This window comes from Lissotriton helveticus, chromosome 4_1 (genome assembly GCF_964261635.1).
Source record: "Lissotriton helveticus chromosome 4_1, aLisHel1.1, whole genome shotgun sequence".
Lineage (NCBI taxonomy): Eukaryota > Metazoa > Chordata > Amphibia > Caudata > Salamandridae > Lissotriton > Lissotriton helveticus.
This window is the reverse complement of record NC_136063.1, coordinates 1528870360-1528890679: the sequence shown is the minus strand read 5'-3', so window position 1 is coordinate 1528890679 and position 20320 is coordinate 1528870360. Positions and strand designations below refer to the sequence as shown.

Below are 20320 nucleotides of genomic sequence, written 5' to 3'. Positions count from 1 at the left end.
GAAAGACTCAACCCCAGGTAAAAACAGTTCAGGTGCCTCGAGCACCCAAGCAGGTATACAGGGGAAGACAGGCAGAAGATGAAGAGATAGAGGTTTGGGAAAGCGGGGAGAACAGAAATACAGCAACTTCGCAGTATCTGCTGAATGATACCTTCCTTTGTAATGATCAGGACTGACGGGGCCTGAGAGGGGAGGACGAGGAGTGCGTACTTGGCGCTTCCTTGCCGGTAGACCAGTCTGGACCATATATTGAAGGAAAGGTTGACGGAAATGATGTCACCTTTCTGTTGGACACTGGCGCTACCCGTTCTACTGTAAGAACAGTGGACGTTCCAAACCTACCCCTCTCGGGAGAAAATATCCAAGTAGTGGGTGTATCTAATCAATTGATTAGTACTCCTGTTACCGAACCAATGGAGATTTCAATTGGAAATTTTAAACAGATGCATAGATTTGTCGTCTGTGACACCAGTCCAGTGAATCTACTGGCTCGTGATTTGCTGTGCAAAATGAACTGTACCATCTTTTGCACACCAAAAGGTGTGGAAATACAGACCCCAGATGAAGATGGCATTTATAAATTATTGTTACTTAGACCTGACTCAGAAATTAAAAGATTGACCCTGCAGGACTTGCCCCAAGAACTACAGGAAGCCGTAAAGCCAGAGGTGTGGGATTTTACTGGAAAGGATGTGGGGTTGATGAAAGATGTGGACCCCATACAGAAAGCCATCAAGGACAATGCAGTATATCCTAACACTAGGCCCTACCGAATGAATGCTGAAGTGAAAGCAGGTGTCACTCTGGAAATACAAAAATTATTAGAAGGAGACATCATACAGGAAGTGATGAGCAGCCCATGCAACTCACCGATTATGGGCATCAAAAAGCCTAGTGGCAAGTATAGGGTAGTGCAGGACCTGAGAAAGGTTAACAAAATTGTAGTTCCTTGCTGCCCTATTGTCCCAAACCCTGCAGTGATATTGTACCAGATTCCTTGGGATGCTGAATGGTTCACTGTGATTGATTTATGTCATGCATTTTTTTCGATACCCCTGCACCCCGACAGCAAATTTCTTTTCTCATTTGCCTTCGAGGGTCACGTGTATTGTTGGAACCGGGTCCCTCAAGGGTATACAGAGAGCCCCTCTATCTTTAATCAGATCTTGAAAAAATGTCTAGAGACTTTGATCTTACCTGGGAACTCTGTGTTAGTGCAGTACATAGACGACCTTCTATTGGCGTCTAAGAGTCACAGGGACTGTGTAGTTGACACCATTGCCCTCCTAAATCATCTGTGTGAGAAAGGGCATAAAGTGGCCCCTGACAAACTACAGTTCTGTGCGAAATCAGTAAAATATCTAGGACACCAGATAGAAAAGGGTGTCAGAAAAGTCACATCAGAAAGAGTGAGAATAATTCAAAAGATGCAGTTGCCCCGTACTCAAAAAGATGTCAGAATGTTCCTGGGGGTATTAGGGTACTGCAGACAGTGGATTCTGGGATTTGCAGCCTTAGCCAGGCCCTTGATAAAAATGACCACAAGAGGAATGCCAGATGTTGTAGAGTGGGACGATGAAAGTCTAATGGCTTTCACAAGACTGAAAAACTGTCTGTGTACGGCCCCTGCGCTGGGAATGCCAGATTATTCCAAAGAGTTTGCCCTATTCTGTGACACTCGCGATAATTGCGCATTGTCAGTCCTGACTCAAGAACATGGCACGACCAGAAGGCCTGTGGCCTATTTCTCTGCCACATTGGACCCAGTAGCTGCTGGGTTACCAGGCTGTCTGAAAGCAGTAGCTGCTACCTGTGCAAGTTTGGAACAGAGTGAGTCCATTGTCATGGGACATCCTGTGACCGTGTATGTTTCACATGGAGTGGTAATTCTATTGACCAGAACTAAAACACAGTATCTCACCCCTAGTCGGCTGACTAAATACGAGAGGATTCTTGTGGGTGCAGCAAATGTAAGCATTGTTAGGTGCGGTATTCTGAACCCTGCCACCTTACTCCCCGACCCCTTGGAAATAGAAGGTGGGGATGATGATGAACATGATTGTATTGACCTGACAGAGTTCAGTACTAAGCCACGCCCAGACATAAAAGAAGTACCATTGCCTGAGCATGATAAAGAACTATTTGTGGATGGTTCCTGTCTAAGACATGAACTAGGAGGCTTGAGTGCTGCTTATGCAGTAGTGTCTTTCACCAAAATTGAAGAAGCAGGTTACCTATATAACATCAAGTCTGCACAAGTAGCCGAATTGATAGCCATGATAAAGGCTTGCAAAATTGGGAAGGACTTACGCATAACAGTGTATACTGACAGTCGGTACTGTTATGGAGTTGTGCATGACTTTGGCCAATTATGGCTACAAAGGGAATTCATGACTTCCTCAGGTACTCCCATTCGGAATGCAAAGGTTGTTCATGACCTTTTAGAGGCCATCCAGTTGCCCAAAGAACTGGCAGTGGTAAAATGTGCTGCTCATCAAAGGAGCATGGACAGAGTATCACTGGGAAACGATTATGCTGACCGAGTGGCCCAATGGTGTGCCAAAGATCGGTATATTGTAAATCCAAAACGAGGGGGGCCAGGAACCAGCTGCCAGCTTCAGGTGTTTGAAGAAGTGCCTACGTGGGATGAAGTGAGAGAGTGGCAGGAATCGGCTCCTTGGCAAGAAAGAGAGAAATGGAAGGAGGATGGGTGTAGACCGAGACGTGTGGATGGTGTGATTTTGGGCCCAACTGGTATGCCTGTGTTACCCCGACACTTGCTTGGCACAATGGCAAGATTAATACATGAAGGATCACACATTGGTAGGGATGCCATGATTCTGGTATTTCAACAGACTTGGTACAGTAAAAAGTTCAGGAAGGTAGCAGAGTCCCTCTGCCAGAGGTGCCTGTCATGTCAACAGATGAACCCAGGCAAGAGGACAATGGTTGAACTGAGCAGGATTGGGAGATCAGGGGGTCCCTTTATAAGGATACAGATTGATTTCATCACCATGCCCCGTTGTGAAGGGAAACGATATGTCCTTGTCATTGTTTGCGTATTTTCAAAATGGGTAGAAGCTTACCCTACTCCTCAAAGTGACGCACTGACAGTAGCGAAGTGTTTACTAAAAGAACTGATACCTAGATTCGGAATACCATACATTATTGAATCAGATAAGGGTGGACATTTCCAGAATGAAATACTGGCTGAACTGTGTAAGGCCTTTGGAATAAGGCAGAAACTCCATTGTGCATACCACCCAGAGGCTTCTGGAATAGTGGAACAAGTAAATGGAACTATCAAAAACAGACTAGCAAAGCTGACAGATGCTACTGGCATGACCTGGGTGAAGGCCCTGCCCCTGGTCCTGATGGGACTGAGAAGTGTTCCTGACCGCAAGACAGGCCTAAGTCCCCATGAAATCATTATGGGAAGAGTGATGAGGCAAGCATGGGTGCCAGGAAGCAAACTGTTGAGTATTACTGATGATTTGGTGCTTGAATACTGCAGAAGATTGGGTGACCAAGTGCGTTCTATCTCTCGCCAGATTGGAGACGACGGCATCCTCAATCCAACGACTCCTCTCCACAGCTTGGTTCCAGGAGACTGGGTCAAAATAAAGAAGCACACTCGATCAAGCTGTCTGGCACCAAGGTGGGGAAAGAAACGCCAAGTAATCCTGGTGACAACCACTGCAGTGAAGGTCGCAGGTGTTCCTCAGTGGATCCACGCTGGACACACCCAGAAGGTATTGCCAGACAAAGGATTTGAAGAAGAAGGGCAACCAGCAGAGGACCCTGAAGGAGCCAGACCAGAAGCAACTGACAACGAGCAGCCCAGCACCAGTCAGGTTGCAGGAACAGCAGACGTTGGCACAGGAGTAGTTGACTACGAACTGCCAAGAAACCAGCCTGTGGAAGAGGTCCCGGAAACTGAGCCAGGAGTAGCTGAAGACGAGCTGCCAAGCATATGGCCAGAAGAATGGATACCGATGATTGATCTGACCGAAGATCCTATCAGAACAAGAGAACGACTTAGTGAAGGTAGAGAGTGGACTAGTCAGGAAAAGCAAGGCACAGGCGAAGAACCTCAGCCGCTTGAGATTCAAATCAAAACTGAGGAAGGAGAAGGTCAGACAGGGACAGAGCAGGTATTCGATACACCACCGCTAACACCTGATGCAGATAAGGGAGAGACTAGAAATAGAGTGATAGTTCGAGCAGAAGAAAATCAAGAGATCGAAGTGCTTGAACAGGATCAGAGAGGGTTAAAAGAACGGGTTCAGGAAACAGAAACAGAAACAGAGACAATCGAAAGCCAAAAACAAAATATTCCTGAACAAGGCCAGATTAGCAACCAGGCAGAAGAATTTGATGCTAGCCCTGGAACTAGTCAGATAAGGGAAGTAGGAGAAGAAAGTGGAGAAGAATTACCACAAGATAAAGAGAACAAGAGAATAAGAAAAGAAAGTGAAGTCCAAGTACCGACTAAGAGACTAAAGAAAAGAAACAACCTTGAGCCTAGGTTTGTAAAAAGATTGAGACTTAGGATAAAGACAGTGGAAGAAAAACGTGCAGAAGCAAGAAGAAGTGCTCGGATAGCAGAGCAAGAAGAAGACTCTTCCAAAAGAAGGAGTGAGCGAATAAAAAGACAAAACAAAAAGTACAAGTCTCCTGAATGGACACTGGTTTTGGAGGAGCTTGAAGATCTTGATATAACTGACGTGAGCGACGGAGAACCCGTCCCAGAGTACTCAGCTGAAGAGGAAGACGAACCACCGTGAATTTGCACAAAGTAAGCTAGTTGTGTAAAAAGCCAAAAAGAGGGGTGAGAACACTCCTTCTGAGCCAAAATGTCTGATTCAACGGTGAATGGTAGACCTAGTTGCAGCCGTTTTAAGACGTGTTGCAAGGTGTGTATATGTAGTGTAGTAGTACTGATAGTTATCTGGATAGGATTAACAATTTTCATTCCCTTTGCTGTAAGTAAAGATACTAACATTGTCCCTACTGAAGTTGTAAATACTGACAATGAGGAGCTAACAACACAGAGTGTAGCACGACATGAAAGAGCTTTGAGACAAACAAAACAGAACTTAGAAGCATCAGATGAGGGAGGACTACATTATCATGGAATGAAGAACAGGACACACTTAAATGTTTTCGCAAACTTGTTAATACACTATGTAGAGACTATGGAAATTGAAGATTGCTATGTCTGCATGAAGCTACCTACTTCTGTGGCTGAAGGCGTGACATACCATCATCTGCCATTGACATATGGAATCTCCTGTAGCATTTTAGCTAGTTTATTCTATAAAAGAGGACCGTTACAGTACTATTACTCTAACAATGACGTGATCTTTTCTGAACTTCCTATACGTGGGAACTTGAATCCTGTACATACCAAAACTGACACCATAAGATATATGGGAGACTACTTTCTGACTATAGGTAACATTGACATAGCAGACGCACACAGAGATAACTTGACTTGTTCTTTGCGTGAGCAGGAAAAGATGTTCCTGAACATGGCAGAGAAAAGGAGAATTAAAATTCAGAAGAAGGCTAATGACGAAAGTCAGAAAAAGCCAAAGTGGGCAGAGAACATGGAAGGCACCTCATCTGGTGGAGCGGGTCCTGCTCTGTTGCTGGATTTTGAAAAGAAAGGCAAGCTATGTCTTCACCGCGAGAAGACTAGCTATTATAATAATGTTTTCATTGGTTCCAGTGAATGCGAACATAATTACAAGGTAATTGGAGGTTGGGGTTTCAAAAATGGGTCAGAGCCTGTGTTTCCTGGAATTTATTATATTTGTGGGGACAAGGCTTATTTCAAATTGCCGGATCACTGGTATGGAAGCTGCTACTTTGGCATTGTCTTCCCGAAAATATACCATGTGAATGGAAAAGCTGGAAGCAATGAAGATACTAATGGCTTAGTGCGTAGTAAAAGAGAAAGTATAGGTGAAATTATGGGTAGTGTTTTCAGTGCACTGATACCTGGAGTGGGAGTGGTTCTGAACACTCACAGAATTTGCAAATTGTCTACTATAGTAGATGTGCTGTCTACTGAAACAGCTCATGGATTTCTGCTGGTCAATACCGAAATGGTTGCGATCAGATCAATGGTTTTACAAAATCGACTTGCTCTTGACACCTTATTAGCGAAAGAGGGCGGAGTCTGCCGGATGTTGAAGGCGCAACATTGTTGCACTTATATTCCGGATAAAAGTGTACAGATCAAAAGATATGTGAAAAACATTACTAATTTGGCAAAGGAACTCAAACCACTCGAGGTTGATAGTGCCTGGAAGAGACTGGTAGATGGTCTCTCAAATGTAGGTCATTGGCTTGCTAGCATAGGTAAAAGCTTATTATTCAAAATTCTGATGCCAATTGGTATTATAGGTCTTATTATACTTTCCATTTTCTTATGCTGTAAATACCGCAAGCGCACCAAAAAGCACGAGGTAAATGCAAGAGGAGTGAAACGAAGTGTGGATGAGATTGAATTAGAGGAAGTGAATGATCAGATATACAAAAAGGTGAAGACTTCTCACCCTGCTAAAACTGAGAGAGAAAAGTTAGAACGGCTGCTGGAAGAAATAGAACTTTATAAGGTATGAAAGAAAGTTGGCATCTGGTTCCATTATAATTTGTGATGATAGTAAATATCATCAAAGAGGGGATTGATGAAGCAAAGCTTCGCATATTTTGCGGCTTGCCGAAGTCAAGAACCTCATTTATGTGTAATAAGGTAACAAAACGTATGTTTTACTAACATTTATTTTGTTTAGGCAAAATTCCCGAAGCTTGCCTATGTGTATTTCTAATGAATTTAATCCGTGTCCTCTAATATGGCCGCCGCTTGTATTTTAGTTACTGCGCATGCGTCAGCCACACTCACGTGTCCTGACGCGTCTGCAGAAGTGGAGGGAAAGTTATGCGCATGCGTAATTCATAGCTGTGCTTATCATGTGGTACTGCTCGTGCCACTGCTCTTGTGCCCGTATCAATGTAGCTAACATTTAGATGCAATAAGTTTATTTCTTGATGATGAGTTAAAAGTACAAACCCTGTGATGTGTTTTCATAATGACATTATTATGTATTCATTTGTTTTCGCTTACTTTTCATGTACCGCGGGAAATGGGGGTCTGAGTGAGAGGAGAGCCATATTGGAGGTCCCTTCTGCGCCTGTGCGACATTCGGTAGCACGAGGGACCTTGACAGATGGAACACCGCCAGTTGGCAGTGATGGGCAAGATGCTCCTGAGAAAGTCACCTCTGCCCTGCGAGAACAGCGAATGTGGCTTATTATATGATACAATGTAAATGTATTGCTGCTTGTCGTGTAGTCTCTCATGGGAACCCCTAGCTCAATAGGCGGTACCAGAAAATGTTAATGTGGCATACAAATAGACTGTTTTGATTGGTGTGTTACCCAAATCCTACCTTAGGACCAATCCAAATTGAGGGATTTTGACACTTTGCAACATTGGGGGGTGGTACACTGTCCCCAAACTGTATATCTACCCTGGGTTCACCTAGTGAACCGTCCGACTTGTCTGGTTTAGCTGACCTGTCACTGACCCAACGCACTCAATAGGTGACTGAAGATACAGAGCGCTGCGAAGCACTCTGTCCGAATTTGACCATAGACTGAGGTTCTACTGAACCTTAAAGTGCTGGCGAAGCACTTTGCTGGGAGTTCGCTGACCCAATCGGGGTCTTGATCGATAGCTGCAGAGCGGGTGGAGCGCAGGCGTTGCTTCCGAACTGTGGGTTCCGGTCCTGTCCTGAAGAGGGTCCTGCCCTGAGGGTTTGCTGTCCTATCCTGAGGGTCCTGTCCTGATTCCTATTCCGAGGGTATCCTGTCCTATCCTGGGTGTCCATTCTGCACCTGCTTTCCTTTGAGGGGTATCCTTCCTTGAGGGTTTCCTGTCCTTAACTGACCCGTGGCCAGGGTTTGGTTTCCACACCTTTCTAGGTAAATATTGCTCTGAAAATTCTTAAATTCTTGCACCTTCTGAATTTCTAACTTTGGCTTTAATAAAGTTCAACATTGCACATGTGATATTTTCCATGCCTTTCTGCAACTATTGAAAGTCATTTATATTTTCCATAAGTTTATTCCTATGTCTTCTCATTTGTTAGAAATTATATTTTGCATAGCAGTATGTCATTTCCTGATATGGTCTAGAACTTCGTTGCCTAGATTGTTCAAAGGCCCCTTCACCTTAAGTGAAGCGTGTTATTCATTATAAGCTCTCCTATAGTCACCCACACTTAGGGTATCCCTGTTTAGATAATACTGACTTGCATAGTATCTTTTCTCGTTACATTTTATTAGTACCTTGATGATTACTCTGTCATTATTTCTTTATGCATATATAATTTACGTTATCTTGGTTATTGATTGCCTTGTTTTATTGTACCTCATGCAAGAAAATAATGAACTTTAGATAAACATTTTAAAACTTCCAGTTGTCCGTGGTCATTTAAACAGTATTTGAATGTTATTGGTTGGATTTGTATTTTGCTGCCTTTCCTTTACAGCTAGCTCCCTGATTCATTGTGGTCATTAGGCACCCGCATCGGTGGATGGTAAGTCGGGTGCACCGAAAATTGGTAGCAGGGAACACACACACACCAACTTGGTAGAGCTCGTGAAGTCACCTGATCGATGTATATGGTGATTTGAAAAGTATATGGGCCCTGAAGCCGGAAACGGCGAAACTATTGGTCGGGTGGCCTCGCGCGCTCTATCACAGCAACTAACAGTTGCAGGACGCTACAGCTGCTCTATTCTACGTTTTGCAACCCATCTCCCCCATGTATTGTTCTCCCCCCTCCTTTATTGAATGCACAGTATGCCAGATGTACCTACCTTGAGCAGGGAATGGCGTAGTACTTACTATGTAGCACATACTAATAGCGAATACTGTAATGTAAGGTAGCCAGACAATTGTAACATATACAAGCCGACGCATTATCCAAGTTACTGTAAAATCTTTTATTTACGATGCATCATATATATAAGACACGACGAAAAGAGATGTGATCTGTTGCTACGTTTTGTAGCAGTATGTTTTACTTATTGACGGCCCAATTGTAAAACCTGCAAAATCAATAAAGATATTTTTTTAAAAACCAGAGTGACATTTCAGCATGGGTCCACAAGGGTTGCCATCACTAGAAAGCTAATGGTACTGTGCTGCAGTAAAAGTTCACACGTGCTGTCAGTGCTATTCCACATTCTATTGTGTAGTTAAAACCAACTGTATTATGCAAGTAACAACTTTAAAATTGTAGGAAAAGTATATTGTATACAGAAAATCTACTTGAAGTTAATCATCCCATGAATAAATAGAAAAATAATCCTAGCACAATCAAGTCCCTCCCCCCCTTTTATTTCGAAACATAAACAAATGATGCACTCAAGAAGACTATACAAACACAGGAAGCCGAAATTGTGATACATCTGTAAATTACAATCCATAATAAACCAAATCCTCTGACATTTACCATGAATATGTCTATGATACTCAACTGTACCTAGAGGTCTCCTCTCCCAATGATATCTTGCAAATTGCCAACACAATAAACGCCTTCCAAGACTGGATGAATTCCCATCAGTTAACAATGAACCCTTCCAAAACCGAATTTTTCCTCATGAAAATCACCACTGCCAGTACAATGCTGGATAGACACAGTAAAAATGCTCAACAACATACCCATCCTAGCTGACAGTGCTATATGCCTATTTATCATCATAGATAAAAGCCTAAATGCGCAACAGCAGTATATAACACTATGGCCAGATATATGCGCTATCAACTGTGTCTTCTATGGGAAATGTACCGCTAACTCCTGAAAACGATCTAAAAATTCTCATGCAAGCCCTGGTTCTATCCAGAATTAATTACTGTAACTCTGTCATGACTGGTCTCCCCAAGACTCATTTCAACCCCCTTAAATCGATCCTACACTCTGCAGCACATTTTGCCTATGGAGCCAAAACGAACGACCATATCTCAGCAATACTGACCACACTGCAATGGCTACCCATTGAAGCCTGGGTCACATACAAGACACTGACAGCTGCATCACTGACAAAGCCCTACACACATCCACTTCAGATTACCTGGCTGGCAAACTATCCAGGGGTACTCGACCATCATGGAATGCCGAAGCATTGTTGCTAGAGCCCCCGACATTTAAAAAGGATTGACTTATGGCACACTCCTACTCAAGAAGAGTAACCGGAATATGGAACTCCTTACCTCTAGACTTACGCACCACCACTTGGATTGCTGTCTTTAAATCTAAACTGAAAGCCCCTCTCTTTCAAAGACACTTTAGCAAATCCTCCTCCTCAGTTTCAACCAATAATTGTACTTTTAATACGTTTCTAACTATTGCGTTAAGTCTAGTACTACTGTTACTAACACTTTATTACCATTCACGTTGCCTAATGTAACTCTATGCCCCATGTAATGATAATCACGCACCCTACCTTTCTCCTCTGCCATTTTAGCGATCTCTGACCTCCCCCTCTGTCCTAGCGACCTTTCTATTGTCTCTCCTGTTGCCTCTGACACACTCCTCGCTGTCTTACTCGTTACTATCTGCTTCCCTCTCTCGTTTGTCTCACTTTCCTGCCCTTCTCTGTCCCTCCCTTGGTGCTGTGACTGCATCCCCCTCCAACCCCACTTAATGGAACTCTGCTTTTCTGTATATAGAGATATCTCTAATCACTAGTATATGCAGTAGACCTTTGTATTGTCTACCATTCCTATGTGACTCTTAGAGTATATCCATCCGTATCCCTTCCCTATGTATATAGAGATAACTCTAATCACTAGTATATGTAGTAGACCTGTGTACTCTCTACCATTCCTATGTGACTCTTAAGAGTATATCCATCCGTAGCCCCTCCCTATGTATATAAAGATAACTCTAATCACCAGTCTCGTCTTTGTGTGACCTTACATCTTGTACATTTGCAATTTTTTCTGTTTGTATCTTTTATGTAACGCATGTAATCCTTAGTCCTTATGTTTTGCAACTGGTTCTTATGTGAAGGGCTCTGACACCTTCGGGTAAAGTTCGCGCTATATAAAATCGCATTAAATAATTAATAATTAAAAAAATAGGTAATATTCCTGTCCTATGTAACGATAACCATGTACCTTATGTAATATTCCTTTTCTATGGTAAAGCGATTTAACACCTTTTGGTAACATCCGTGCTACATAAAAAAATGCATGAATAAATTCTACAAGATGAATGCAGCGGATTTTTGAGCGGGCCTAATCAAACAAAAAATACATAAAACTGCGTTGGCCTGGAGTCTGACAATTTTGTGAGTGGTGAAAACACACAAATATCAGTGTCGAACAACCTTCCTCGCAAGTTATTTGCAAACTCATGCGCTCACTGTGTCCTATGTAAACTAGCTGGTGATGCGTCAAAAAAGAGAGAGGAGGAGCCTCGAGAAGGCGGTCCTTGGCAGTGACAGAGAGGAAAGCCTCGCCCTCGCTGCACTTCTGGTTTGGAGGGTATCGGGAGTTGTAGTTCCTCGTCAGGCCGCTCATGGTCTCGTGTATTTCTTCCTGTTATTATGTAAAGATAAGTGGAGAGAAGGAAAGTTGTCCTCTTGGTTAGTGTCTGAAGGGACGATGAAATGCTAAGAATTGTCTGTGAACTGCAACAGCCACACAGCTATCTTAGGCGAAACGTGTCCTGCTCTGGGCAGCTGCCCGTGTGCTGTGCACTGGGGCTCTGGCTACTGAGGTGGGGCAGCTCTTGAGAGCCATGTGAATAAAACATGCTGACCGCGGGGCCGTGCGTGTGCCCGCCTGTGCAGCGTGTGTTCACTGGGAGCAGGAGGCGGAGGCTGTGCCTGCGCGGGGCGGTGTGTGTCCGGTAGGGCTGTGCTGTAGGCTGCGAGGAGGAGCGCCCAGGCCCGGCCTCGTCAGCGGCAGCCGGAAGGAGCGCAGCGCGAGCGGCCGCAGCACCTCTTTCAGCTCCCGCCGGCAACCGCACGCAGCGCCGAAGCGGAGCCAATGTAGCGCCGGGCCTGGGGAGGGGACACAACAAGATGGCGGGTAGGTGGCTGACGGCTAGAAAGGGGGCCCCGTGGCGCCTCTGCCTAACGCCCTCGGGTGTTCGTAGTCGCCCCAATGATTTCCCTTGCACATACAGACTGTTGCGCCCTGGCTGTAGTGCGGGAGTGTGTCCCTTCACTGGGCTGTGGGGTTGCCTGCCCTCTGGCTGGATGGGTGCTTGCTGGGCATGGATGGACTGTTTGTACGTGCTTGCTTCTCCTCCTGGTCTGCCTGTGTCTATTCATGAGTGTCTCTCTTTTGTTCCCCGTTTCAGATTTGTCGTTGCTGCAGGAAGATCTGCAAGAGGATCTTGACGGATGTGAGTACTCTGTTGTGACAATGCTGTGTGTTTTGGGGTGAAGGCTGTGATTTCATCTACCTCGACACCCTTTTTCCTTTACTCCATTTACTTCCTCTCTGGAACCCTGACTGCTGTGCAATGACACCGGGGAACTCTTCTCTCCTCTTAGATTAAAGGTCTTCCTGCACCCCTAGCTTGTTTGACCAGGCAAGCACTGCTCCTATCCTGTCAAAGTTAAAACAGTTGTACTTTGACATAGACGTACTGGTGCAGCGTGACTTTTGAATAGTGTTTAAAAACACTGTTGGATGGCTATTTGTCACAATTGTTTACTTTTTTGTTTGTTAAATACTATGTTCTCCATCCTCCGTGGGTTGTGCCTTTAGCAGACAGTGTTTGTTGCTTTACATATTCTGTTGCCGCATTTTCATTTTGCACTATACTGCGCTTCAAACATCGCTGTTAACCAACCTCTTTCGTTCGTGGTGTTGAAACGTTTTTGTACAATCCCACAGAGCTGCCGGTGTTCTATTCTGACCATCCAAAATAAATAACTTGCCCACATTTACCAATGGGGTACTCAGGCCGGATTCATGTTGTTTTGGATGATATGATCCATTCCAAACACTTGGCAGTAGATAGTTAATTAGCAGCTCTGTTTATCTCGGAGAGATCCTCCATTGAAATGGCTAGAGTGGGATAAGAAGAAAAATGAATCAACAAAGTAGGTCGATTTTAGGGACTGCCACTCATGAAGGGCATTCAAAGTATGTAAAAGTATGCACCTCTTTGACATTTTGAGACCGGTTAAATTAAATAATTATTTTCTCTATCGTAAACCACGAAGATCATGCTTGTAAAACAATCCAGAGCCCCAAAGTACCTCCCTGAACTTTGATCTTTATTTATTGTACCTAAATGTTAGTCACTTGTAGTAGGAAAAACACACAACTAACATTTTTCTAAGAATTACTGTAGTAAGTAGTGTACTCTACTGTAATATTTCTGAAAATAGAAAGAATTGACACACCATACAAATGTTAAGTAATAGTTGTATAGTGTGTGCGATAGGAAATTATCAGGTTTATTGTCCACTCCAGCAAGAAGCATATGTACATAGTTTTTTTTCTTTAGCAACTATTTTTTAATACCCTGCTCTCCCCATACTTGTCTAAACCAGCGCATGTCACATCTTGCCCAGAAAGTGTACGTTTGTTCACTTGCTTTGACTTGTGGAGTCACTTGCAAGTAGTGTATGTCTGTGTATTAGAATTTTATCTTTGAGAGTCAGAAAATACTAGACCATTGCTCAATTGAGTTAGAAGTTTGAGTGCTTAAAGTTCAAGTGTTTTTTTCGTTTCCCCTCCTTATCAAAATTAAGTTATGCATTTGCTGTTCTCATTGTAAGACTGGTAGTATTTCTTCATTTGAGACATGTTAAAGCAAAAATTAATATGCCTCCCATATTGGTGCCTCGTCTGACCTCAACTGGTGGTCGGACTGGATTTCTTTCGTTGTTACCAGCACAATGAGAGCTAAGCGCATATGCTATTTTGAATTTGTTGTGCTGATTACTTTTATCTTCTTTTCTATTTGAAGATGATCTTGAAATTTCTTTTCAGAACCTCGGGTGCTAGACTTTTAGGGAATAAATAATTCCCGAGGGCAACAAAAGTATATGCAAACATGTGATTAATGCTGTTGACATTGAGAGCAGGCATTGGCTTGTGTATAGGGTGGAGGTTACTGATTTATGTTTAGATGAGGTATGCTGTGTTGAGAAGGAAGCTATTTTGGTTTCATAAACATTGTGTTGATGTGCTACTTTTTTTTGGTGGAAAGCTATCAGTCTGCTATTCTGCACATTAAGCGCAAGATCTTTTTGCTACATTGCAATACCCATGTCCGTAGGTTTGGCAGTTCATTTGTCCGCTGTGATATCCACTGTTTCCGGTAAGGTTGCACCTCATTTTTCTACATTTAGGCAAGGGCAGAATATAACGGGAGGTAGCAAAGGGTGTACAAAGTCAAAGGTAGATGTAGAAACATTTTCTTTCCTAATTTGAAGCAATTTTTTCCTTCACATCTAGATTGTAAATACTTTCTTGTTCCCTGTTGGAATCTAGGACTACAATTCAGTCACTCAAGTCACTTGTAATACACAGATGCTTGGTGATGGCAGTTCATTTCAGTATTTCTTTTAGTCTTGTGTGAGGCATGTATGCGTTATTCATAAACTGCCTCGGCATGTACTTTGTTTGTAACCAGAGAGGCGACACCAATAAACGTCCATTCCACCTTTGGGCCACCACGATCATCTGGTATGCCCAGTAGGGCCACCCTAGGGGTAAGAACCAGGGGTCAGTCAAGCAACCTGTGAGAGTTCTTATGTTACCTTCTGCCAGTAGCTAACCATCAAAGGGTAAGTCCAAATCACATGGTAAAAGACCGGGCGCAGAACAGCGAAAACAGGTGACCTGTTTGATTCTACCAGCTCAATAGTCATATAGGGGGTCGTTTAAATCAAGTTTAGATAATTCAATTGGATCAGTCTAAGGCGCCTGGAGATGTCCATCATTCGGGGGACAATCCTAGCTTCCCTCCATTCTGTTGTTGATTACCCCGATCCATGCATCCCACCTGTGTTTGTGTGTCAAACCAATTTGCAGTATTAATGATTAGAGAGCGGTACATCTGGGACATTGCACCCCAATAAACTTTCCCGGTTAATAGTTTTGCTTTGAGGGGGCTGAACTCGGAGATGCCAGTGTCTGGAAGGATGTTGGGTGTGAGGGCATGGCTCAACTGCAGATATTTATGAAATTGGGTCCGAGTTGTTAGTGATCTTAAAACAACCGCACATGGCCCCCTCCACATACCTCCCCCAGCACTGTGATGCCTATATTGTCCATTTATGGAACCACTCTAGGCCTGCTGTTTGGCGCAGTCGTTTGCTTATCCACAGGGGGTCTGCAACATCTATTTATGGTCCCAGGCAACAAATCAAAGTGAATATCTCCAGCACAGAAAGATCACCCGGGAAATTTCTGAGAGGGACTGTGGGATTGGCTATCTGTACAATGCACCCATTATGTTGTCTAGGCCAAGCAGGGATAATTCTCAGCGATAGGTTGGGTTGTCCCATTCACCGCTAAGCCATTCGTTAACCATGATCAGTTGTGAGACCCCATAGTAACAGGGAAGGTCTACCATTCCTAGGTTACCATCGTATGGGGAATGCCAACAGTTGGCAACTGTGATCCTGATGCGACCTCCTGACCACAGGAAGGAGCGAATGGTGGAGTTAAGGTTTTGGAACCACTGGTTAGAAATTGGGAGTATGACGTTCTAAAACGTATAATGGAAGCTAGGCAGTAGCAACATCTTATAAGAGGCTATGTGTCCTAAAACGTGAAGCTGAGGCATGTCCACTTATAGCAGTGTCTTTTCATTGCAGTCTCTAGAGGTACCATGTACAGGTACTTTGTGAGTTCTGGGAGTAAAGATATGTGGATCCACGGGTATTGAAGGGTAGACGGCATATTGGGATATCCGATTGCCAGGACTAGACGCTCATGTTGCCGCTAATCGGCACCAGTAGGTATTTAGATCTTTTTAGATCTGTTTATTCACAGTCCCAGTGCCTTCTCGTACAGGTCAAGCTGCGTCAAACACTGAGAGCCTGAGGTTTGTGAGTCAGTGATGAAAAGCAGAAGATCATCTGCGTATAGTACAGTTCTCTTCTCTGGCCTCCCAAGATATTCCATGAAATTTTGCGTCACAACATACAAATCTCGCAAGGGAGATCATTTGTTCTAATTTAAGTAAATATACATGTCCTGGATTTGGTATGTGACTTATGGATGATTTAGGTTTGTATTGTGCTAATCCACTGATCTGAAATCTGATGTTCTGCTTTTAGACTAATAGTAGGACTCTTTTGGTGAGAGGAAAAGAGTGGTAAAATCCTTTTTTTCTGGAGTTCTTCTTGGTGCTGTCGACCTCCTAGATGATTTATTATCTTTCGTTTTACTTATGCATTTTGTTCTTGTTATGATGCTGTGTGATCACCCATAACATGTTCTGTTCTAGTAGGGCAGAGCTAGCTTAGATGTGGAACTTTAATATGCTTAAACCCTCTCACAAGGAACCATTCAGATTGGCTTCCTTTGTAATTTAGACTCCCTTAGCCCAACTGATTTTCATTAATGTTAGCACGTAGAAGTATTGGGCTTTTACTAAGACCACGAGGTGTAAAATAAATATCCGGAGCTGTTAAAGTTATGTCCAGAATAATTGCTGGAGCTTGGACATACTGCCAGATGAAAATAGTTTGTTCATTAAAATCTGCAAAAAAATTCTGGGCTTGATGGGTACACGTGCCCAGAGGTGGGTCCCTTGCTCACTTTACCACTGGATTCAAGCTAGCCTGGCTGATGAAGGGTGTTACCCAGAAACCGGTCCCAGGATGCTTGTTTTCGGTTCAGGGAAGACCTGGTTTGACGGGTCAGGCTAGACTGTTCCCATGAAGCACAGGGTCAAGACTGATTTGCATATAGCTGGGTCTCAACTGAGGTGGCGTAGTGAGCTAAAGAATGATGATGGATTCAAACCAGATCTGTGACTGGGGGCGAGTGTCTGAAAAGTTTCAGCGCTCCGTCCATCATCTTGTTTGCTTCACGTGTGGGGTGCCAGGGGTACAGTGGGGGTTATGATGCCCGGTACCAATATTGGATAACAGTTTGGGAGGAATTAGGAAGTGACTTTAGCTGTCATTTCTTTACTTTGCAAGGAAAAAAGTAAATGGGCTAATTGAGCTCCTTTTGACTATAGGAAATCGTGAATAAAAGCCCGAAACCATAGCTCTTTTCACACAGATTTGTTGCAGAGCTTCCAAATAATACACAATAGAAATGTGAACTCTCAAGAAGTGTTATAACTAGCACAATGGTGATGGCCTAGTTCTTGCATTGAAGCTACTTATTACGTAGTTTACTGGTTTAACTTGAACTGTTTTAATACTGTGGCAGGGATGGGATTCTCTTGGGCAAGGCTTTAGTTGGCTGCAGCTCAAAAGGAAGCATAGACAAGTCCTCATAATACTATATAGGAAAGTATTTTAACCAGTTTCTCTCCTCCTGGGGAAAATAAGGTGGAGAGGAAGAATTTCTCCCACCACTGGGGAAACTCGATGCTTGCTGAAAAAGAATTCCCTACCTAGAGAACTCTTTCCATCCATTGGATTACCTGAGAGAGGGAACACTAGATCCCACTCTAGGACTTTATCACTTCTGTTACTCAAACAGGTATGCTGCTCTTTGAGTTATCACTACATACAATTCCACAAGGGAAAAAGGGTCCTAGGGACAGTTTTACGACCAACTAACCGATTTAATCCCCAATATCACTTGAATACATAAACAACAAAATCTGGTGGTCAAAGCAAAGAGTAAAGGCGCAACAGCTGGTTTCTTAGCCCACAACTAGTGTATGTCAACAAATAACAACTCACCCATTAGGTTAGACTAATATATGAGAGAGTGACTTCTATGAACATAGTCGGATTTCCATCAACTGCCCTTAGTGGCCAGTGTCATCATCTGGATATCCTTCTTTCCTACCACAGCACCTCTTATTCACAGAGGGGAATCATGTGGATCGGATTTCATACCAGTCACTGAAATCTCGGCAGAAAAAAGGCTAGTGAAACCTAATGACCCACTTGGTCAATAGCTTACAAAACGTAAACCTAAGATATATATTAGAGTAGCTGATCGTGTTGGTGCAGTGCAAAAAATGTGAAGATTTAAAAGGATGTGGAAGAAAGAAACTTTTTTATTCTAATGTCTCCCACACCTATTAAAAAAGTGCAGAAGCGGCTTGTAGCAAATACTCCGCTGATCTTTATTGGTTGACTTGTTTCATCCAAATGGGCCTTTTGCCCTGGCTTTCTTCAGGACCTAAGCTTTACATAGCTACTGCATACTTGAAAACATGCCATTGTGCAATGTAATTATCCAATAAAATACCTCAATGCAGGCAGGGTGATCTTCACACCGGAAAGAGATAGTGACATAGACAATTGTTGTGAGAACATAACCCAGTCTGACATATTTGCCTCTACTGTGCAACATACAAGTTGCTATATCTTGATATGATGAACAGATACACTCACCTGTTCTATACAAGGTATTAGCCTCGCCTCACCTGGTAACCACTCAGGTTTCTGAGACCCAGCCCTGTAAGGAAAAAGTCACTTGTGAGGAGGGTGCTATCCTAATACTGGGTGAATTCAACTTAAACCCCCAGTACTTCATTAAAAACACATTCCTTTGGAAACAACGCCACTAGAAATCTATTCTCTATTTAGCTGATCGTTATGTCATAAATGTATAGAGAAATGTCATGTTTAAGAAAATACAGTGTCCTGTGATATTTTGTAAATGTTTAATATTTCCCAGAGCTGTCTGTCTATGCTGATAACCGAAATTATTTATAAGGAATAATTTATCCGTGCGTCACCTCTAGGCATATCGCAGGCCTGACGCCTACTTCGTATCTTGCTAGAAATACAGTTTATCAATGACGTTTATGCATCCATGCCGATATCAGTATCTAACAATTTGTCTATTGTTAATAATATTCGCATGGATACACATACGTAGGCAGTAAGCAGATGCATAAATATGACATAGGCGCCTTTATCTGACAAAAGAGAAAATTGCCAAATATATGAGACCCTAGTAACTGAACACGCCAGTGTCTCAACAAGTGTCTAAAAACCACTTTGTGATATTACGTGTGCTACTACCAAATGGATACTACTGCAAAGTGCATAAAACATGTAACAAGCCCGCTTAGACCAGCACTGCTCGTCTGCAAATATATCATGAATCTTTCTGAAGTGCACAAACAACATGTATACAGCACTCTCAAACCTGCACAGTTTCACTGAAAAAGCCGAACTCCGTATCCGGCACAGGCAATGCTAAGATGTTAACAAATATTTCAGAAGCACGCCGAGACAATTCAACGTCCTCGTGTTCACGTTATTTTATCTTTAAAAGCATGTCTCTGTTAGTGCTCATGCTTATAGTTGCGCTAGCAAAGCATAACAGATATTCAGGAACACGCCGACAAATCTCCACGACCTCGTGTTCACATTATTTTATCTTTAAAGACATGACTATATTAGCACTCATACTTGAAATAGCGCAAGCAAAACGCAAGGCATAATAGATTACAAAACGCGCTTGGCTCGTGGAGCGTTGTAAAGGGCCTCACGTCTCCATCGGTGCCGCGGGCTTCTCCTGAGATCGTGGGAGGTCCCGAGGCACAGGAGAAGCACCATTTTGTAATCGCGGGCGCTCTAAGCACGTTGCGTCATGTGTCAAAACTACCAAATCGCGTCATAAACCATGGACGTGTAGTTTTCAGAGTCCAGTTGTTGATTGAAGGCAATCTGTCGGGGCTATTGCAACAACATACCCACAATGAATATCGTTGCGTATAAAATCCTTGTGTTCACACTACTTGGTACAATATTAGATGAGTGTCTACTACATTCCGTTCGGCATTACTCTGGTCTGTCATCTGTTTTGTTGATGGATGAACAATAATTTTTGTTAAGTGCATAAAGTCTCCAGATATAATCTCATAAGGTTTACGTAGTTGATTCATGTATCTGCTGACAATTACCTCAACCGAGGTGTGTGACCCGGGCCAACCTATTCATGTAAACATATATCCAAATACCTACAATGTGAAGGTCATCTCTTCGTTAAGTACACTTTCTACAGTAAAATATATACTTAATGTTGGTTACTATTTTCGCGTGGACATCGGGGTATGTAAGTACAAGTTGAAACATATACCCAATGAACAGCTATCTTTCCCTAATC

General features: G+C 43.1%; 1 protein-coding gene across 5 annotated transcripts in view; it reads left to right on the top strand.

The window, feature by feature from the left end:
- Nucleotides 1–11518: 11518 nt before the first annotated feature.
- PPP4R1 (protein phosphatase 4 regulatory subunit 1) overlaps nt 11519–20320 on the top strand; it is a 689584-nt gene continuing 680782 nt past the window's right edge. The window contains exons 1-2 of one of the 5 annotated variants that reach the window (XM_078688139.1): nt 11519–11670; nt 12393–12437. In XM_078688139.1, coding sequence (XP_078544265.1) covers nt 11604–11670; nt 12393–12437 — 112 coding nt within the window. In that variant the 5' untranslated portion in view covers nt 11519–11603. Of the gene's footprint in view, nt 11671–11760; nt 12119–12392; nt 12438–20320 lie in introns of those variants that run through there. The other 4 variants (XM_078688143.1, XM_078688140.1, XM_078688145.1 and 1 more) reach the window with 4 other exon arrangements.